Consider the following 22,270-nt stretch of genomic DNA (forward strand, 5'->3'; position numbering starts at 1 on the left):
AGTACCACCACCACCGCCACCGCGTGGGGGAGGGGGGGGCGGGGGGCGGGGTGGGCGCCGCCCGCGTTTTTTTTTAGCTTCATCAACTCTTCGTACCCTGAGATCAAGATGATGGAGAAGGTGACGTCAGCGCAGACGCAACAAAAAGGCCTTCCTCCCAGCGGAGCGGTTTGGAATATCGGCACACGGGGGGGGGGGGGATTTGACCGTGACAGCCGCCATTCTTTTTTTTTTTAAGCATTGTGCGAAAAAAAGGGGAGATGGGAGGAGAGAGAGTGTGGGGACAGGGGCGTGGTCTAACCGTGGGCGGAGTCAAGAGTGCAGTACTGTTTGTAGTCAGCGTGAGTAGGTGCTGTTACGTTGGGCCTCCTCTAGGACTCTAGTGTTTTGCATAGAAACAGAGCGAGGAGCCGTGGTTGCCATGGTTATAAAGGAGGGACTACAGGATTGATCAGTTTGTTGGGAGGAGGTGAGGCGAGGGGTTGTCAAGCGTAGCAGCTAAGTGGAGGGCAGCGGGGCTTTGAGGGGGGTGGTGGTGGGGGGGGGGGGGGTCAGCCTGGGAGCAGGGGGAGCAGCGTTGAAGCAACAGACCCTCCGGCCCCCCTGAGACAGCTCGTTATTAGTCCTTTTTTTTGTTTAATTGTTTTTTCTTTTTTTTTTTTTTTTTACATTTTTCTCTTTTTGCACATCTCAAAGACACTACTTGGAGGTACAACAGAATACTGTCCGACACAAAGCATGATCAGTTTTTAGAAACCACAAGTGTAGACAATCAACAAGGGTCTGTAGTGACCCTCGTTTTGCATTCAGTTACACAGGATGATCACACAGAGGCCCCGCCCGCCCAGCGTTCTGCACCACCACTGCGTGGACACACGTACGCACACGGAGGACAGGAACACATCAGCGATAAAAAGGAGGATAAGTCAGAAAAAAATATACGACAAAAAACATACAAAAGATAACACACTGGCAAATAACCCAGAAACGTTACGGTTCCATCTTCAAGCTAAAGTGATCATTGTGTCAAAGAACTGGGGGGGAGGGAGGGGCTGGGGGAGGGAGGAGGAGGGGGGGGGGAGTTTAGTAGGGGAGCTAGGGGAAGGGAGGGTCAAGTACGACCCAAAGTGCCTTGTGAGGCGCCAGGCCCCCGAAAACGTTGGGCTGGCCTCCGAGCAGCCGTTTCCCGCCAGGCTGAAGTTGTGGTGGTGGTTTTGGGGGGGGGGGGGGGGGGGTGGGGGTGGGGGTGGAGGGGGGGTCAGACAGGAAGTGCTGTGCTGGGGTCGCCTTCTGACGGAACAAGCGGAGCGGGGGGCACCGCGTCGAGAGGCACTCTGTGGACCCGCCCCCCGTAGCACCCCCCCCCGCCTTCCCCCTCTCCTCCCCCCTCGGACGGGGCGACGGGCGGAGGAGAGGAGGGGGGGGGGGGGGGGGGAGGGGGGGCCGTAGGGCGCGAGGGGGCGGGGCCGGAGACCAGGAAACATTTGCAGCTCCTCTGAGGAGAACGCGCTCCACGTCTGCAGTAACAGTGATATTCACTCTGGTTGTTTGTTGCGGGACCAAATCCAAAGAAAAACTCAAAAAAAAAAAGAAGAGAGAAATGAACCACTGGGACCGTCGAACATTTGTTCAGTTTGTTTAGATTCCTTCGTCTCGGGGTCGCTGGCACAACACCGGCCGCTCATCCAGGAGTACGTTCAGTACACAAAGGAGCAGCGTTTTTCATGTTTTTTTTACATTTGTGTATTTTTTTTTTTGCTGCTCCTTCTGATTTATTGGATTGCAGTTGAAGCGATTTTGCTCTTCATAAGTGCTATGATAGAACCCTTTGAATTTATAAAAGTTTTTTTTTTTTGTACAGTACCAAATGCAAGGAACACTCGTCGGTCTACTGCATTGTGAGAACCCCTCTTATTTGGTATTGTGCCTGAACCAGCCGTCCCAACAGGGAGGGGGGGGGGGAGGGGGGTCAGCCTGTGTGGGGGGGTCACGTCCGCGGGGCACACACACTTTGAGGAGGAAAGGTGTGCGTTGCGACGTACGAGCCGCTCCAGGCTCTAGAGTCCAGTTCATAAACCGATGCACAACGCTGGCTTCTTCCTCTTTGCAAAGTCCGCCCAACAAGTGAGGAGGAGGAGGGCGGGGGGGGGGGGTTCAGGGGTCCGTGTTCAGCCCGGTAGGCGGGGGTGTCTGGTTTCACTAGATCCACTAGATCCCCCCCCCCCCACCCCCCCCACACTGTATTCTAAAAAAAGGTTACCAAAAAAAATGAATGAAAAAAATAGTGATCCAATGGTTAAGTGCTCGTCATTGGTGGACTTTGTAACGTAAGGAAGAGGAGTCTGTGGTGTGTGTAAATATTGCACAATGTCATAATCGTCACAACAAGGTGAAGTGATGTCTGCGATCTCCTGGGGGGAGCGCTCCGGGCCACAGGGGGCCGACCACAGAGTTGATGAAGCACCCATGGGCGCCCACTCAACGCAGCTGTCCACGGTCGTCCGAGCAGTACAGGATCCTGACAGACGTTGATTAGTTGCCACCCGACGTGTGTGTGTGTGTGTGTGTGTGTGTGTGTGTGTGTGTACGTACAAACACACGCACACGAAAATAAAAAAACACTTAAGCTAGGTCTGCGAATAATCTTCTTTCAGCGTATTAAGTTGCAATAGATATCGGGCAAAAAAAACAACAACAACAGACTTTTGCCGATACAGGTTGGCAAACGAAATATCAACAGATTCGAACCCAGAAACAAATGTAAAACAGCAGTGTCAATCCCTTTGAGACCACTAATCAAACTGGCTGGGCCAGCCAATAGGACCAGTCGCTTTTTCTTCTTCTTCTTCTTGGGTCGCCCCAGTAACATGGTTGGTCACCGATCGTGTCCCACGCCACCCTGCTGGCTCAGAGTTGGAACTGTGCAAGTATTCAGCTACTTCTTCAGCTTCAGAGACAAACGGAAACAGGGAGGGCCTTGGGAAGGAACCCGGCCCGGAGAGCACTTAAGGCTTAATATTTAGTGCTGAGACACAAACATGAACGAGTACAAAGAGTCTGTGTTGTCTTTTTTTTTCTTTTTCTTTGTCGTTTTTTTCTCTTTTTTTTTTTCATCAACCACGTCGTCATTGGCCACGAAGAACCAGCAGCGCGTGGCCGCACTTCAGTCTTCAGTTTGGGAGCGGTTGGTTTTTTTTTTTCTGCTTCTTGTTGTTTTGAGGGAGAAGGAAAGTTCTGAAATGGCAGCTTTGATTGCTTTCTAAAAAAAACACCTCACGTCGAGTGTCACGTATTATCCATGGGTGAACTGAGATTCAAAACAAAACACGTAAAAGATCTCTTTGTGTGGCGGGGGGGAACATAAGTCACATTTGTTCGTTCTTTTTTTTCCTCCATGGAACAAATAGTACAAAAAAAAGAACAGAGTAAACCAAAGGCTCCACGGAGGAGAAGAGTGGAGGTGAATCAGAGGAGCCGGAGGTCCGCAGTCTCCAGTGGTTGGTGGAGACCCCAGGCTTCTGATCCACCAATCGCAGGCCAGAACAGCTTACATTGATACTGATTATCGCCACATGATTTGCTTGGGTTTCTCTCCTGTTCACGATGAAACTGTACTGTCCGTTGATGGTTTTATTTTTCTCTCATTCCCGTTTCCTTCTCCTCCACCCGGGGGCCCCAGTTCCAGGGTCCCGGTGGGGGGGGGGGGGGGGGGTTAGTGGAGCCGTCCTACATGGACTCTCCGCTCAGCAGGTCTCCAGGCAGCAGAGTGTGGATGGGGGAGGGGCTTCCCATTCCGCGGGCGTCCTCACCGCCGCCGGGGGGTCCCCATAGGCTGGAGTACTGGGGGGCGCCCCCCCATAGCAGCTCCCCTCCGCCCGACTTGGCCCCGCCCCCGCCGGAGCCGCTGCCCCACTGGCTCATGGGGTGGGCCTGCGTGGCCCCGCCCATCCGGGTCTGATTTGTTCCCGGGTTGGCCTGCCAGCTAGTGGTGGTCGCCCCTAGCGACTGGCCTTGTGCAAAGAAGCGGTTCACCTCCTCCTCGCCGGCAAACTCAGCCAGGATGGTGGTGTTCCCCAGGACACACCTACACAGAGGACACACACGCCTTTAGCTACTGCACACTACAGTGTAGCTACTGCACACTACAGTGTAGGTACTGCACACTACAGTGCAGCTACTGCATACTACAGTGTAGCTACTGCACACTACAGTGTAGCTACTGCACACTACAGTGTAGCTACTGCACACTACAGTGTAGCTACTGCACACTACAGTGTAGCTACTGCATACTACAGTGTAGCTACTGCATACTACAGTGTAGCTACTGCACACTACAGTGTAGCTACTGCACACTACAGTGTATAAGCACCAGGTACTACATACTATAGTGTATAAGCACCAGGTACTACATACTATAGTGTATAAGCACCATCAGGTACTACATACTATAGTGTATAAGCACCATCAGGTACTACATACTATAGTGTATAAGCACCATCAGGTACTACATACTATAGTGTATAAGCACCATCAGGTACTACATACACTATAGTATGTGTTGCCTTTGGTGCTAGTGCATAAGCACCAGCAGGGGGCTTACATGTGCAGGGACTTCTGGGCCTTGGCGGCCTCGTCCTTGGAGCTGTAGCGCACCACAGCGTTGCCCTGGGTCAGGTTGAGGTGGAATGTGATCAGGGGGCCGTGCTGCATGCATAGGGTCCTCAGGGTGGAGCCGTCAATCTAACACACACACACACACACACACACACACACACACACACACACAGACAGAGTGGTATTGTGAAGAAGTGATATTCAACGACGGGTGGGAAACGAGGCGATTTGCTTCAATGTGCGTTTCAGAAACAGCATTAACACTATGGTCTAACGGTGAGGGTAACACTCTGTGCTCTGACGTCAACAGGGGAAGGGTGCGCTCGCTCGGGGCCCGGCGGGGGGGGGTCACCTACCTGGGGGGTCAGGTTCCTCAGCACCAGCCAGCTGCTGGTCCTGTGAGGGCTGTCTGTGCTCCAGGTGGTGCCTTCTGACAGACGGACACAACACAGGGAGGTTAGCGCAAGCTGCTCATCTCTTTCGCCTAATACATCTCTACACAGGGTGTCCGAGGAATGACAAACATCACGGTTAACCAATCGGGGCTTTCCCAAGATTAGACGACTTAGTCACTGCACTTGCTAGTCCGGAAATAGTGGGTGGGTGAAACGCTTTCTTTTTCTGAGAAAATCATTTCAGGGGAGATTTGAATGAAGGAACGCGTGCCATGCACTGAATTACACCATGCTATTAGAGAAATAATGAATGAATAATGATAATGAATAATGAACGCCAGGACGGTCAGCTATGAAGCCATGATCCGCCTGATTATATTAATTTATGTCTCGCTGTTATTTAGAGTTTGAGCGAACGACGGCTCATCGGATTGATCAAATAAATTCATATAACACGTGTTCATTGTTAGCATTTCGTGATGTATTTCGAATGATTATTTCGATTTAAATTTCTAAAGCCAACAAACAATTGGGTCCACTAGCAAAAGACAACACATTTAAGCATTTCAAATGGCTCTTGTAATAGACACAATGTATTTTCAACACCATGGTTGGCCTCTTTTTTTGTCAGGAAATGAATCATAAGGAACAGCCCTAATTAAGTCCTAGTCAATAACTTGATGACCTATATATTTGTGTTCCGGCTTTTTGCCTAGCTTTAATTATACAGCAAGTAGGCTGTATTATTATTTTAAGTGCCCACTATTTCGGAGTTATGTAGTTGTGGTGTAAGTTAAGTAAAAAATGGTTCCAAACACGAAAATAATTCAAATCCTGTTTAAATGTACGTGCTTTTAATGCCCAATAGTATGGAAGAGGATTAGGGCCACATTTGTTAGGGCCAAATTATTATTTTGGAGTTCTGACGTTAATCTCTGAATTGTGACTTTAAACTAAGAACTAAAATCTATGTGGCTAACTAATCCTTGGTTTGATCGCAGTTCGGAAGTTCGGAAGTGGTAAAACATGAATGCTGCTCACTGTTTTCAAAATGTTGTTTACTCCAATTTAGAACCGCATGTAGGCGGAGCCAAATTTGTTATTTCTGTTTCAGAAAGTTCCTACTTTCACTCTCAGGTGATGGTTGCAAGATAAATGTGTATCTTGTCTCTACATTCTTCCAGGTGTCATCAATGTTACAGACCAAGGTTATGCATCTGGCACTTATATTTGTGTAGCTGTAGCTGTATAATTGGTGGATTTTGGGACAGCGAGTATTATATAAGATAACCAACAAATAACCACCATTTTTTATAAAATAACCAATTTATTAATTAGACATGTTAGAAGGATAATATTATTGGCATCAAACTTCTGGGTATCTGGGATGGAACATCGCAAATTAGTTAGTAGTCTGGCTAACTAATTAGTCTGGAGGGTTCGAACCATTTATTTGACCTTATATTTTATTGTAACTTCAGTCTGTATATCTGCAGCTTGATTCTCGTCTGCAACACAATATTTGTGTGGCTCGTTAATGTCACAACCTTTGCTTTGATTACTGTAGGTTGGCACGAGCAGCAGTGTATCACTGACTTCTGAGGTATGAAACCACAGGATGCTAGTACGAACAGAAGAGGAAGTGGTCCAGGAGAGTCTGGGGAGCTGAGCTTCAGCTCACTAAAGTCCCCGCCTCACGTGTTTGTCGTTTAGCAATTGGCAACGCACAAAGAAGGTAAACAACTTTTCTTGGTGGCTATTCAAAAGTCTTTCTGCATTAAATTGCCCTGGAGAAAAACATTTTAAAACTATATTGATGCCGAAAAATGGAGCATGCTCGATAAACCAACTGTGCTATCAAAATACCAACTGTGCTGTCAATATACCAACTGTGCTGTCAATATACCAACTGTGCTGTCAATATACCAACTGTGCTATCAATATACCAACTGTGCTGTCAATATACCAACTGTGCTGTCAATATACCAACTGTGCTATCAATATACCAACTGTGCTGTTAATAAATATTGATTAAGAATCACTTACAAGTCACTTTTGGAAAGTGGGTTTACTGAACCTTGAAAACCCAAAAAAACTTTTTCCTATCACAAAAAGTCGTTGCACTTTGACACATTACCTCTACAGGCGCACACTTCCTGTACCTTTCAACGCAGACAGAGCGTGGGCCACAGAAGTGTCAGAAGAAGTCGTGTTGACGGTTTCATTCTGAGTTTCTGAGCAGCAGCGCGTCAACAGCACCACGTGATGAAGTCTAGGGATCCTGTCCATCTTATGATGGACAGGATCCTCATGATACTCATGAGACAGGACACCACTGGGACCTCATGGGACAGGATCCTCATGATCCTCATGATACTCATGAGACAGGACACCACTGGGACCTCATGGGGACCCACCTGAGGTGTAGGAGCTGCTCCAGCCCTGCGCCAGGCCCAGGGAGTTGCTCCCCCAGGCGCTGGAGGGCGCCGGCTTGCTGTTGGTGAGGCCGGGCGGTGGGCGGGAGGGGGCCACGCTGCTGCGGGGCCCCTGGGGCACCTTCCACAGCTCGTGGGACAGGGACGCCTGGCTGTGGGTGATGGGCCCTGGGGACCAGGCTGACTTCATGTCGGACATTTTGCCTGGGGGTGGGGCGAGAGGAGGGGAAGGAATGAGATGTACTCATGCAGGAGGTTTCAGAACACACTAGATAGAAGTTCAGACTACAGGAGAGACTAGTGCTGGTATTCCTGACCTAGATATAAAATACCGTAATATCTTCCTCTGCGGATGAGAGAAGATCAATTATCTGGGTCATAATAACTTATCTTACTTCAGCAGGCTCTTCTAGAGTCTACCATCTTATTTCACACATAGCTTAGCCCGAATACTGTGCTTTGATGATTAGGCACCGTTGGAATATTCTTGTTATCGCCAAGATGAAAAGTAAAAGGAGGTTAAAGATGATCTAGATGTTTGGGATGATAAATAACAGAGTGAGGTGTACCTCCGTTGCGGTCCCGCAGCAGGTATCTGTTGACGTCGTGGATGTTGGTGTTGATGGTGGGACCGCTGGGCACACTGCCAGGGGTCATGTTGGGGTCGTTCTCAGGGTCAATGTTCTGCAGGCCCTTCCAGGGGACTCCTGGGCAGAACTCTGGAGGGGGCGCAGACGTCAAGGGAGGAGGAATTATGGTTATTGCTGCGGCCTGCAGATTTTTGCTTTCTTGCTCTGATACCAATATTTTCATTAGAAAATAATATATAACCTCCTTACTATGTGAGTGAACATTAAAGACATAGCAGGAGGATTACATACACAAATGAGGACCATTTATTACATAGCACGATTGTGTTGTGTGTAATGTGAAATGGCTGTGAACTGTTTTGCAAGCATAGAAAGTACGTCAACTGTTTCCAAATGTCATATCAATGACATTTTTCATATCCTATGTCCTGCAATTATTTCAAAGGTATTTGTATAAAGCACAGAGTGCTCCTGGGCCGTTACCGGGGGGCCAGTTGATGTTGTTCCCGTTGGAGGGCTTCTCGTTGGGGCTCTTGGACTGGCCCCAGCTGTCCTGGGGCCCCAGACTGTTGGCGGAGGAGTCGGAGCCGGACATCAGGCCGTAGGGACTGTAGGAGTCCTCCATCTGCGGGCCCTTCCCGGAGGAGCCCAGGCTGGAGGCAGCAGAAATGGCCCCTGAACAAGAAGGCGGGAGATGAGGGGAAGCCCGGTCCAACTTAAGTTCACAGCGTACACCAAGAGGCTTAGTGAAACACTTTACATTTAACCGTGTGTGTGTGTGTGTGTGTGTGTGTGTGTGTGTGTGTGTGTGTGTGTGTGTGTGTGTGTGTGTGTGTGTGTGTGTGTGCGCGCAGAACAAATAATCAAAATCTTATCGGAATCACAATATAACTGAGTGCGATATCTGAATTGCAGGACCTGCAATTCTTTTGATACGGGTAAAACGTTAATGTATAAACGTTAAATGTATTAAACCGATATATATACGTAGCACCGCAGAGATGCACTGGCCCCTCAAAAGGTAAGAACACATGTTGGTTTGGTACAGACCCTAGAAATGTAACATCATGATTTGAATTGTTTTTGAAGTGAAAATGAAGAAAGCCCTTGTGTGTGTGTGTGTGTGTGTGTGTGTGTGTGTGCTCCTCACCGTGCTTGTTGAGGTTGTTCTCCATGTGTGTGGAGTTGGCAGAGAAGTTGTCTATAGAGTTGGGGTGTGTCCACTGGGACAGACGGGACTGGGGCTGGGGGGGGTCCTTCAGAGAGAGGCCCCCCACCTCCATGCAGTTTACATTCATGTTTGGATTGAGTCCGGCTGTACGGGGCGGAGGGCGTCATACCAATCAATATCATTTCAACAACCAATAACATCAGTCCATCTTTGGTTTCATGTGTTTCGTTACTGAGGATTCTCCTTTGTCATATGACACACTCTGGCATGGTGTCAGTAGTGATACGGCCATCATCTCAACAGACTTGTTAAACAGACTTCTTAAACCATCTAAATGGTAGAGGCGGGCCTCTAGAGGAGGGGGTGCGGGGCAGGCTGGAGGAGGACTTACAGAGGGGGTAGGAGCTGTAGCCACTGCCCGGGGAGGAGGGCTGCTCTTTGGTGTGCAGAGAGTCAGAGAGGCCCGGGTTCTGGTGCTGTCCCGGGAAGGCGTCCAGGAGGGACTTTCCGAGACCCCCAGCTTGGCTGGCAGACGGGTGCAGTCCGGCGGAGGAGGAGGAGGAGGAGGAGGAGGAAGAGGAGGACAGGTGGGAGGGAGGCTGCTGCTGCTGCTTCATCAACAGGGCCTGGTAGAGCTGGCGCTGGTGCTGCTGGATCTGCTGCTGCATGTTGCTGATTGTACGTGCAACCTGGACAGGAAGTGATGGGACACGGTCAGCTCCAGGACAACAAGTGATGGGATAGAGACAACAGCCTGGGCAGGGAGTGATGTGACAACACAAACAAAAAGGGAAGTGGGATGACTTGAGTGAATGAAGAGAGAAGGCGATAAGATGGACATGAGAGCTAAGAGAATATGAATTAAGGGCCAAATAACAGAACAACAACATTTGCAGAAAAGCAGAACATTAGCCCATGACTAGCTTCACCAACAATGCAACGATTTCCCACAGATAGAGACTTCCTTCCTCCTTCAATTTTGAAACCGTCGGTTAAGCAACCTTCACTGTCCTTGGGCAATCTGTTGTGTTTTGCAGCAAGGCCAGAGGATTTAAATGTTTGAGGTCTAGGTTTAAACTTATACTACTTATACTACTTCCAATGAAAAGGGGCAGAATATACTTACTATCATTTTGGTATTTACCTTTCGCTTGAGAAAGTTATAACAGGTTAGCAATTCATTATCAAAATAACCTTTTGACCATTTGTAAATTACATGAATTCAGCTGGGAACACCCCCCCCCCTAAAAAAACAACCTGTATTAATTAAAGCCTAAACCGGTTACTGATAAGTTAATGATATCCAGTCTCTCGTGACACTTTTTTTGTGCGAGAAAGTCTGGTGGAAGACCCTAACACTTTGGGCAGGCCAATCGGGTGGCTTATGCTACGAGTGGGCGGATTGGTCTAGACACACGGGTCAGAGGCCTGGCTGGTTGCAACAACATGCCAGAAGGCCCTTTGAACATGTTGATATTGGATGGGACTAGCTCAAAAAGGATGGTACATCATAAGATAAGTCGGATCATAAGATGAAGAGTCATAGGGGGAATGACAAAGCATAGAATGACTCACCAGAATACACATACTGCTCTGTGTGTGTGTGTGTGTGTGTGTGTGTGTGTGTGTGTGTGTGTGTGTGTGTGTGTGTGTGTGTGTGTGTGTCTAGACTTACTTGCTGCTCTTGTTGTCTGATGGGACCGGACATGTTTCGCTGTGCCTGCATCATCTGCTGCTGGATCTGTAAACGCTGGTACGCCTGCAGAGAGAGAACGAGAGCAGGAAAAAGGAGGAGAGAGAGGGGAATTAAGAAAGACGGAGAGAGTGGTTAAGAGAGAGAGCTGTACTGCACAGTCCTCATTCAATTCTGATCAGTGATCCAGACTCACCATTTGCAGTTGCTGGAGTTGGTACAACAGGGTCATTTGTTGAGGGTTTATTGGCGAGGTTAAAAGTGCAGGGTTCAGACCAATATTTTTTGCTGCAAACTGCAAGAGCTGTGCTTGAACCTGGAGCCAGAGAGGAGAGATAGAGTGAGAGAGGAGGGGAGGGGGTGAGAGAGAGACAGGCTGAGTGACAATGTTCCATTCTCCATTCTGTTACGTCTGTGGCCTGAAAAGGTGCCCGCAGGTCAATCTATGCGGTAAACTAAAAATAATATGCAGGTATATTTACGTCACCATAACATAAATGTCATCCTGGTTGCAGAGTGTTAACCACATTGTACCTCCTAACCCAATATATATACAACTTAAATCCACTAATTAGATCAATCTCTAGTCAAGAGATTCCTTCTGGAAGGTAGAAGAGATGCATTTTAGAAGCTAGAAATTTGAAAAAAGACACCAATTACTACTGACTAAATGTTAGCAATCTGCAATTCGTAACGTTTGAATCTATTTATATCCCGCCAACCGATCCATCTGCATTAGGGCTGTCACTTATTCGATATTTGAATATGCATTTGAATATGACGTGACATATCCGTATTCAAATATATATATAATCGAACCGTTTTTTTAAAATGGCATGTTGTGCAGCGCATTTTTTACAGTCTTTGATTAGACCATTTTTATTATTATTTTTTTTATTGTTTGCCATCTCATCCATTTGCGGGCGCGCAGTTCCGATTCAGTTTTTGTTTTTCATTGCATAGCCTAATTTTTGTGCAATGCATAGTGGCACTTGATATTGATTAAGTTGATATAAGTTGATATAAGAGGATATGGCCTTAGTCCTGTTTATGTCTCCTCTTGTCACGTTATACATTTGTGATTGAATCTCCGTTACAGTGTTTTGTATATCTTATATCTACGAGGCCCACCCCCCCAGTGGGGGGGCCTCCTAGATATTTGAATATATTCAAATACGTTGCTTGATATTCGATATCCGTTCAAACTTGTTTTTTCTCAAAAGTGACAGCCCTAATCTGCATCGTAAACATTCAAATTGGGGGGGTGGGGTGTGTGTGTGTGTGTGTGAGAGACACTGAGTGAGTGAGTGTGTACCTGAGGGGAGAGAAACTGAGGCACTTGAGCACGGACACTAGGCTGGCCGGAGCTGAGGGGCACGGGTGGCTGAGGAGGCTGCTGCTGCTGCTGCTGCTGCTGCTGCTGCTGCTGCTGCTGCTGCATGGCCCTGGCTTGTGCTGCTCCATTACTGCTAAACATTCCACTGGGCATCTACACACAAACACACGCATGCAACAATGAATCTGTTATAACAAACCGTTCTGGCCTATTAAGCGAGTGGTAAACTGATATCAGTTGTATTTTGCTGGCAGAACAGGCCGTTCCAAACTTAATACTTTGGGCACTGTGTCACTAGTCTGGCTTTTTGCTATATTTGAGTGGATTGCGTGTGTCAGTATTGTGCATTACTAATCATATTGACCCTGCTTTGATTTGGATGACAAAAGAACCAACCATTCAACAGAGGCAGCAGTAGCCACACACCATAAGGGTCAATAAAATAGAGCAAATCTAATTTATTCTGGCCCCTGAAGGTCCATGTTTTTACTGTCCTTTTTGTTAACCAATTTTCGGAATCTCAAGAGTCCCGCAGAGCACGCGTGTGTGTGTGTGTGTGTGTGCGTTTGTGTGTGTGTGTGTGTGTGTGTGTGTGTGTGTGGGTACTCAATAACAAGGGCAGACAGTTTAGTTCCAATTATTGTGCTTTCATTCACCTAGTGGTTTTTAAATGGTGAAAAACAACAATTACTTCAACCAAAAGCCCTCCAAATCTTCCACAGAATGGATTCTATTGAGCATCTGGAAAGGTCCTTTGTGGCCAGGCCTTGTTGGAGCAGGCAGTGTGTGTAATGCCTTTGTTTGGGCTTCAAGGACAGACATGCTGTTTTTCTGGGCCAGCCGCTGCCTCCAGGGCTGATACTGGATAGGCCTCTACCATCTAGCTCCAATGGGCACTTCAGGCAAGGTCGCCAGCACATTACAGGGGAACGCATTACAATTGAAAAAAACAGCCACTGGAGAATATGTGTGTGTGTGTGTGTGTGTCTGTGTGGCTTGTTTACGTGTATTTTCACCATTTCTGCTGTGTGTGCGGCTGTTCTTCTCATTCAGTTCTATTTGGATTATCGCATACATAAATAATGCCATAATGAACCAGTAACCAATGCTGGCTCCTCACGGCGTTACTGATGGCCTCCTCTGTGGAGACTACTAGCGTGCATGGGTACCAGTGGGGGGTCTACCACAACATGCTCATAGTTAGAAGAATTAGAACTTTATAATAAGTGCATACAGTGGATGGATAGTATACACACACACACACACACACACACACACACACACACACACACACACACACACACACACACACACACACACACACACACACACACACACACACACACACACACACAAGCTGTTTTTAGTTTTTTTTTGCGGTCTTATTTCTGTCTTCTGTGTTTTTTTTTTAATTCTTTTTTTATTTTTCCTGTTGTGTGATCTGTTTCCCCTGTCCCCTGTACAAATGTAGTACGATAAAGAAGAACAGTACTACAATAAAGTAATAAAAAAGAAAAAAACAACAACATGCTATGTGTGTGCAGGGGAGGGGCTGCACCTGTCTGTTGTTCAAGTTTTGCATGGCCATCCCGGCGGGGCCGCCCTGGCCCAGGCCGTGGCCGGGCAGACCGCCGTTGGACCCGGGAAGCTTCAGACCGGGGGAAGGCAGAAACGGTGAGGGGGGCGCGTCGTCAGACAGAACCCCGTCCTGGGGAGAGGAGCGGACCAGACGTTGAGCCAAAATGTTTGCCCTGGTTGTCATTAGCCGTGAGCCGTAACACCAGAAGCCTGACGTCAATTATGGGGCCGAGTTCATCTGTAGGGTGCGTTTGATACCTTGTCCAGGAAAGCACTGCGATCGGAGGGGTCTTTGGGGTGGGCGGGGGGCCGGCAGCCCAGGGCCTTGCTCATGCCATTGGTGTAGTCGGACATGGTCATGGCCCGCTTGTCCAGCTCCGTCTTCTTCTCCAGCAGAGCACCTGCAGGACATCAACCACACGAGCAAGGTTTTTTTGCCATCATAACACAGCGTTTTTTACAGTGTTGTATTTTAGTATGCCATAAAATATGCAGATGTAGTGGTTCCAAACGCTGCTTTTTACACTGCCTTTCTTTAACTCTACAACGGCGTAAAAGACAACGTTTTGGACAGCGTGCTATTTAACGTGTTAAATAGTGCGTTCAATAGCGTGTTCAAAAGCGTGTTTTAACAACAGTTAAAAGAGCTCCTCCTCTTGAGTCTCGTAGTGATTACAAACCTTTTTCACCCAATCAACAATAACCAAAGTCAGACCACACCGGTCCATTAATGATCTTTCAGTCGTCTATCGTGCGTTCTCTACACACTATATTGGGTGTTTAATCCATGTTCAATTCAGTAATACACTGTAGGTGAAACATTATTTTCACAACGTTTCGGTGGTGATCTAAGTGTTAGTTCTCCGAAAGTAGCGTATGATTCCGTATTTCTGCCTTTTATGACTGTGTTCAATGTGAATTTAATGTGTTATTGTAGGCCTACATCCATTATTCTTGATGTTCAGTGTGCCGTTCTGTGTTTCACCGCAATATTAATTGACCTAAAAAATTAATAACAACGATTGTTAAAGAATGATTTGTTCACATGAATGCAAACACACACACACACACACACACACACACACACACACACACACACACACACACACACACACACACACACACACACACACACACACACACACACACACACACACACACACACACACACACACACACACACACTTACTCATAGCCTGGTCCAGATTCATGTTGTTGCTCTTCAGGGCTTCTTCAGCAGGATCTCTCTGTGAAAAAAACATGAAAAAAAAAACAACATTCACACATCAGCTTTACAACAGCATTACAACAGCTTTCTATTAAATCCACTAATCCACTACTATGAGAAAGAGTCATGGAGTGAGATAGATCGTGACTCATACCGGGAAGCCCATGTCAGTCAGCTGTTTGATGAGACGGCCCATGATCCAGGCGTCATCTGGCTTGCTGCTCATCTTCTGCCACACACACAGACACACACAAACACACACACACACACACAAACAGACACACACACAGAGGGAGAGTTGATCAACATGATCGCTTTTTGATGCATTTCTCTTCCTTTATCCAGTCCCATTGATGCGAGGAGCGTATTGCTCTACACCTGCATTTCCCTGCCCTATTTTAGTATGGGCGGTGTGCACACGTGTCCCTTGTGTGCATGCACAGAGAACTCAAAAGGACATGTCCGCTAACCTTGCATGGCATCTTCTTGGGCCCGTTGCCCCAGGAGTTGCAGGGAGAGCTGCTCTCCTGGGAGGTGGGACTGTTCCACATGTCCCCGTCGTCTGTGTGGTCCCATTGGCCTCCAGACATGCCCATCTCATCACCGCCGCCGCCTCCCCAGCCGTCTTGCATAGGTTTGGGGCCTGTGAGGGAAAGAGTGTTAGACAGGAGGTACGATGTGGTTAACACTCTGCAACCAAGATGACACTTTTGTTATGGTGACATAAACAGGGTTAAAAGCATCCGGTGCTCTGGGCTGGCATTTTGTCACTTGGGCCCGTCATGCTCAGCCTGACCACTTGGGGTCACTGTTGTTGTTTTTAACTCTACCTTCTCTACAACAAGAGCTTGTCGGTTTTTTCAGTTTTTGACAACAACCAACACAAATAACAAGGAGCGGATGAAGCGTGGAATTGCTTTAGTCTGGGAACAGCTCCAGCACAACTCACAAAGATTACAGAATCAGCACAAATGGAAGCTGCTCTGAAGAAGCATCCCGCCTTAGTTCACTTCACTAAATGCAGTTGCATCATTTACTTAATGAAAAGTTTGCCCCCTTCCCCCTGCCCATCAGGAATATCCCTTTGAGGGGAACATTGTCCAGCTCTTACCTGGCTTGCAGGGTGCAGGGCCTGGGGGTCCTTGGGACCTGCCGTAGGGGCCGGAGGGGTCCGTGGCCCCGTCGGCCCAGCTGCCCATGCCGGCGGGGGGCTTCCCCCAGGCCGACGTGCCGTTGTCCACCGCCGAGGAGGGGGCGGCCGGCTCCCCCCACGCCGGCTCAGACTTGGCCTGAACGCTGCTGGGCAGCTCTCCCCAACCTGCAAGAGACAACACACGGGATACATAAACACACAGACACACACACACACACACACACACACACCGACACAATGATCTTATGTTGATCCCCCCGTGACGGGTGCACGAGAACACACCGCTACGCTCGCTACGACACGATCCGTAAACGGTCCTATTCAGGGATGCTTGCGTGTCGCCAGGGAAGCGCGCAGCCTGGTGCTGCTAGGGCTAGTGCTACCGAAGCAGAGCCTCCCCTTCTCTAACGAGTGCGGTGGTCCTCTGGAGACCCCAGTGACGTGCCGCCGCGGCTACATGCTAATCAGCAGGGCCGCTCTGCCCGAGCCCTGCCACGCGTCTATATATAGAGGGGCGCTTCCTCCCCCCCCCCCCCCCCCCCCTCGTCCTCTGCCAGCAAGCACAACCTCCACAGGCAGTCTGGCCGCCGAGCCACTTTGCCCGTGAGCGTGTGCGTGTGCGTGTGTGCGCGCGCGCGCATGCGGGTCTGTCAGAAAGGAGGAGGATGAAAGCATTTACTCGTGCCAGCCGGTGCGTGCCAGTTTAAGTGCTGGCTCGCTCCCAGCCCCCTCTTGCGCTCGCTCTCCCGCTCTCTCCCTTCATCTCCTGCTCCCTTATCAATCTGCCTTTGTTTCTCCCCTCCATGCTCCCTCCGTCTCCGCTGAACCCAGCCACCCCTTGCCGCATCTACAATTTCTCTCTTTTAGTTGGCTGTTGTTCTGTGTGTCAGTGTGTGTGTGTGTGTGTGTCTGTGTGTGTGTGTGTCAGTGTTTGTGCTTATGTATGGGAGCGTGCACTGGGTCTATTGCTGGGTGCAGTGCAATGTCCATGCAGCAGGGGGCAGTGTTCTCCTTCCCAACCCGGGTGTGAGGACAGGCAGGGGACGGCGTTAAATCTCCGCCGTGCCTACATGTATGGCCTTTGTCTCGGGCCGTAGCCTGTGTGAACGCAGCGCGGTGCTATCTTAAGCCTTCACCACGCAGCCTTTATAATGTTTGCATGACCATTAAAAGATACTCCTAATAAGCACGTGGGCCTCTGCCGCCTAATAGCGCTTGTTGGAAGAAGAACAAATTATTTTAATGGGTTAATCCACGCGTCGAAGGGTTTCCTTTGGAGATAGCGCCTCGCTGGTTCTCTAAAGCCATTTCATCCATTGTCCGGTAGAAAAACTAAATGTGCACTCAGGCTATTTTCAGTTTAAATATTAGGACTGGCTCATTATCATAACGACATTCAATTAAGCATGCTGCTGGATGAAACACTCAGGGCCAAAGCATCCCCGGATCACTTGCTGATCACAGTGTGGCGTCTCTCTTTCCCATTAGTGTAATAAACAAAAATAGATGACAACCAAACACGTCTTGATAAGCCATAACAAAAACACATTCAGCTTTTTTGACATGTATATTTGTGAGTATTAGACCTAGATCTATGAGTATTCGTTTTTATGCTTATTATTATTATTATTATTATTATGATGTTGATAGTTAATGTATTAACCCCAAAATATACAAAACAGCTGGGTGAGATCTGTACTTGGTAACGTGCAATAGTAAGGGTAAGGTTGAGGTATTGAAAGAGAAAATAAGCCATTAAGTCCGACCCTGTCGGTGTACAGCCAGAGAACATGAAGCGTGTCTCTCACCTGGGTTGGCCATGGGGGGTCGACCCTGGGAGCCCCCGCCCTGGTGCGGGGCGGGGGTGTTGGTCGATCCGTTGTTGTTGCCATGGTTGTGGGGGTGAGCCGGGGGCTGCCCGTGGCCGGAGTGGTGGTGGTGCTGCTGCATGTGATGAGGGGGCGGGTGGTGGTGGTGGTGTTGGTTGTGATTGTGATTGGTGTTGCCGGGGCCGACCGAGTGATTGTTGTTGTTGTTTGCCGTCATCATCATGCCGCCGCTCTTGCCTTGCTGCGGCGGAGGCGGGCCGCCGTTACCCTGGTTACCGTTCGGGTGGTGGCGGTCCCACATGTTGACCGACTTGCCGTTGCCGGTGGGGTCCCCCCAGGTGGCGGTGCCGTCGTCGATCTCCATCTTCCTGCGGATGGAGGGTGGGGAGGGCTCCTCCCAGCCCGTGGACTCTGCGCCCTGCTCCTGTTTGCCCCCACCTCCTCCTCCACCACCTCCACCTCCACCTCCCCAGCCGCTCTGCTTCACTGTACCGGGACCGCCCCAGGACCCCATACCGCCTCCTCCACCTCCTCCTCCTCCTCCTCCTCCGCTGCCACTGCTGCTGCTGCTGCTCTCCTGGGGCTTGGAGGAGCCCCAGCCGCCCTGCTGAGAGGGCCCGCCGCCCCGCTGGTTCTCCGCCCCCCAGCTGTGGGGCGCCGCAGCCGGGGTGGGCTTACCCCAACCCCCGGGTCCCGCTGCTCCTCCTCCTCCTCCTCCTCCTCCTCCTCTGGTGCTATCCTTCCATCCACCTCCTCTTCCTCCTCCTCCTCCTCCTCCATCGTTCCCACCCTCTCCGTCCCACATGCTGTTGCGGGGGCTGTTCTTCTTGGTGTCCGTCTCTCCCCACTCCCCGGTGCTGGATCCGTTGGAGCCTCCGCTGCCGTTCCCCCAGCCTTGGGAGCTTTTGGGGCCCTCGCCCCAGTTCGTCTGCTGGCTCTTGGCGGGGGCTGGCTCGTTCCAGCCGGGGGACTTGTCCTCGGCGCCCCAGGACTGGGGGCCTCCGTTCTTGGGGCCGTTGGCCGGCATGGCCTCGCCCCAGCCGGCGTTGTTGCTGCCGCCGCCGCCGCCGCCGCCGCCGCCATTGCTGTTGCTGTGGGGGGCCTTGCTGGCCGGCTGTGGAGGCTCGCCCCATCCCGTTCCGGTCTGGGCCGGCTGAGGTGGCGGTGCTCCCCAGCCCTCGTTCTTAACCCCGGAGCCTGGCCTATGGCCGGGGCCCGGGCCCGGGCCTGGGTTGGGGTGGGCCGCGCCGCCGTCGGAGTGCCTGCCGTTGGAGGGGCCGCCGGTGGCGTGCCCCCCGGTGGAGGCGGAGCCCCCCCATTTGTCTGAGCCGCCGCCGCCGCCGCCACCGCCGCCGCCACCGCCGCCGCCACCGCCGCCGCTCTTCTCTCCGTCGGCGGCCGCCTCGTCCATCTCCCACACGGTGTGCTGCCGGACGGGCGTCTGGCCCCAGCCCGTGTTGCACAGCACCCTGGGGTCCAGGTCCTGGCGGGGCAGCATGGGAGAGACATCCATGCTGGAGGGCCGGTCCCGGTGGGAGCGTCCGTCCGTGCTGTCCCCGCTACCCTCGCTGGCGGGGGCCTTCCCGGGCTGCTGGCCCCAGGAGCCCAGCTGCAGCTGCTGCTGCTGCTGCTGCTGCTGCTGCTGCTGCTCCGGGCCGGACCCCGGGCTCCCGGCGTCGGCCGCGTCCCACCCCTTGGCGCCGTCACCTCCTCCCCCGGAGGGCTTCCCCCACTCCCCCCAGCCGCCGCCACCGCCGCCGCCGCTTCCACTGCTGCCCCCGCCGCTGCCCTGCCGGCCCCAGCCCGAGTGGCCTCCCGAGGGGTTGGAGTCCCAGCCCGAGTCCTTGGAGGCGTCGGCCGGCTTGGCGTCCCCGCCCCCCCACACGGAGCTGCCCGTGAGGTCCTCGTTGAGCTGGGAGGACTCTGTGGGGGACTGGCCTCCCCAGCCGGGCATCCCGTGGGCGGGGCTCATGGGCTCCGGGGCCTGCTGCTGCTGCTGCTGCTGCTGCTGCTGTCGCTGGGCGTGTCCAGGCCCGTCGCCGCAGGGCTTGGCCGTCTCCATGCCGTAGGACATCTTGGCGTTGGACGCGTTGGCGCGCTGCGGGTCTCCGCCGTCGGGGCTCATCATCCCGCCGTAGGCTCCGCCTTTGCCCGGATCTCCCAGGATCCCGTTGGCCATGTTCCCGTTCATCCCGTGGGGCAGGGCGGCGGCGGCGGCGGCGGCGGCGTTGGCCAGCCCGTTGGGCCCCATGCCCCCGCCCTCCTGGCCCAGGACCGGCCAGGCCGAGGGGTTGGCGGTGGGGGTCAGGTTCAGGTTGAAGCCCGGCGCGCCCCAGCCGTGCGGGCCGCCCGTCCGCCCGCCGCCGCTCAGCGCGTCCTGCTTGCCGTCGGAGTACCAGCCGCGGCTGGCCATGCCGCCGGCCCCTATGGGCCCCGGGCCCGGCATCATGTTGGCGTTCCCCTTCAGGGACGAGTAGTGGGCTTGCTGGCCCGTGGCCCCCGTGGCCATCCTCAAACTGGTGCTGCTGCTGCTGCTGCTGCTGCTACTACTGGGAGTACTGGCGGTAGTGGTAGCGCTGCTGTCCGTGGTGGCGTCAGCCCAGCCCAGCGGGCATGCTGACGCTGTCGGGTCGTGCTTCGGGTCGCCGCCGCCGGTGGACGGCCAGGGATTTGTGTCGGGGCCCTCGATCAGTTTGTCCCAGCTGCCGGATCCGGAGGGGGCGTTGATTGGCGATGGAGCCCCCCAGTGGGACGTCTCATACTGGGCACCAGGGCCGACCTGGAGTGACACGTCTGGAGGGAGGACCAGAGACTGAGGTTAAATGAGGTAAGGGGGGGGGGGGGGGCATTAGGTTAGGAACACTGTGTATGACACTCCCCCAACCGGTCCCGGGACCAGTCCTATCTCCTCGGTTGGTTAGTGCCGGCTATCAACACTGGCTACAAGGGCCTGTTCACCCTCTCGCTCCCCGCCCCCCCCCCCACGCCACACATCATCAGGGTGCACGGCTGAGCGCGCTGCGCGTCATATCAGCCAGGGCGCGCCCACACACCCTCCGTCAGCCGGCAGCCACACGGAAACAAGGCGCGCTGTCCTGCTGCTGCCTCCCCGTCGCTCTCCTGCCTCCCACAGACTCCCTTTTATTGGTTTTCTTCCACCCACACTTCCACCCTCCGTCCCTCATCTTCTCTGAACACACGGAGCCTATAGCAATCATCCCAAGCGCACTTTTTGGGGTTGTTAAAAAGTCTGAAACTGGCCCCCGGTGAACAGACGCGACTTCCCCTCAACGCCCCCCACCCTTCTCGTTCTCAACTCTCTGCCTGCCCCTCAGAACGCCTTGCGTTTACTGTTCTCCTGCCCTCCACTTAGGGCTGGGCAACACGTTCATTCCTTCCTTCGCACGATAATCCAAAGTGCTTTCAAACAACGTTAATGCGTTTTATGAGACCTGCTCGTGAATTCCAAATGTGCGGCGAAAGCCTCCCGCAGAGCGAGTCGGAGGAGATATGCTAATCAAAGGCATCGCATTAGCCTCAACGTTTTCCAAGGAAAACAAAAATGTAAAAAAAAAAAAATTCTTTATTACTTCTGATTATTTAAACGGCCACAACACGACCATACATGGGTTCACCGGGAATCGACAACGTTGGCCAGCCCTCACTCCACATCGCTCTACTTCTCCTCTGCTACGCTCACCTCTCTACCTCTGCAGCCTCCTACTTCTATTCCTCCTCTTTTCTTCTTCTCTGCTTGTACCCCCCCCATCCCCCCACCACCCCCCACCCCACCACCACCCCTCCCCCCGTACAGGCGCCCACGGCGAGCGGGCCATCCGTCTCCATTGTGGCTCTCCCGGCCGGGCCTGTGAAGGGAGGACCGAGTGGAACGCTGCTCATTTATTGGAATGAAACAGAGACGGCTCCCCATCCATCACTCCCTACGCTCCGGCAGGCCCCGCTCCGCCTCCTCCTCCTCCTCCTCCGCCCGGCCGCCTCTGCCCGCTGCGCGCTCAGGAGCCGCCAGCCCCATTCCTCAGCCCAACGTGTGACCGTCAAAAAGTGTGCGTTTAGCGCAAGTGTGCACTTTTGGTTATGTATGGTGTACGGTGTGTGTGTGTATGTGTATGTACTGTGTATATATATATATGTGTGTATGTGTATGTGTATGTGTGTAAATGCTTTGACGCCGTTGACAACAGGGAACCCAGAGAAAGCACAACGGTCCTGGCCTCTTTTGTGCCGCAC

General features: G+C 51.8%; 1 protein-coding gene across 3 annotated transcripts in view; it reads right to left on the reverse strand.

Annotated features, from left to right (window-relative positions):
• Positions 1–1,729: 1,729 nt before the first annotated feature.
• Positions 1,730–22,270, reverse strand: part of tnrc6c2 (trinucleotide repeat containing adaptor 6C2) — a 46,468-nt gene continuing 25,927 nt past the window's right edge. Inside the window, exons 5-22 of one of the 3 annotated variants that reach the window (XM_084465015.1) lie at positions 18,002–20,815; positions 16,152–16,358; positions 15,511–15,683; positions 15,195–15,266; positions 15,002–15,059; positions 14,071–14,213; positions 13,793–13,942; positions 12,214–12,387; positions 11,095–11,214; positions 10,881–10,964; positions 9,597–9,894; positions 9,185–9,349; positions 8,518–8,709; positions 8,014–8,163; positions 7,427–7,648; positions 4,971–5,044; positions 4,601–4,740; positions 1,730–4,084 (exon numbers count right to left, since the gene is read on the reverse strand). In XM_084465015.1, coding sequence (XP_084321141.1) covers positions 3,727–4,084; positions 4,601–4,740; positions 4,971–5,044; positions 7,427–7,648; positions 8,014–8,163; positions 8,518–8,709; positions 9,185–9,349; positions 9,597–9,894; positions 10,881–10,964; positions 11,095–11,214; positions 12,214–12,387; positions 13,793–13,942; positions 14,071–14,213; positions 15,002–15,059; positions 15,195–15,266; positions 15,511–15,683; positions 16,152–16,358; positions 18,002–20,815 — 5,594 coding nt within the window. In that variant the 3' untranslated portion in view covers positions 1,730–3,726. Of the gene's footprint in view, positions 4,085–4,600; positions 4,741–4,970; positions 5,045–7,426; positions 7,649–8,013; positions 8,164–8,517; positions 8,710–9,184; positions 9,350–9,596; positions 9,895–10,880; positions 10,965–11,094; positions 11,215–12,213; positions 12,388–13,792; positions 13,943–14,070; positions 14,214–15,001; positions 15,060–15,194; positions 15,270–15,510; positions 15,684–16,151; positions 16,359–18,001; positions 20,816–22,270 lie in introns of all 3 variants that reach the window. The other 2 variants (XM_084465016.1, XM_084465014.1) reach the window with 2 other exon arrangements.

The sequence above is a fragment of the Micromesistius poutassou genome (assembly GCF_964030765.1).
Source record: "Micromesistius poutassou genome assembly, chromosome: 3".
Classification (NCBI taxonomy): domain Eukaryota; kingdom Metazoa; phylum Chordata; class Actinopteri; order Gadiformes; family Gadidae; genus Micromesistius; species Micromesistius poutassou.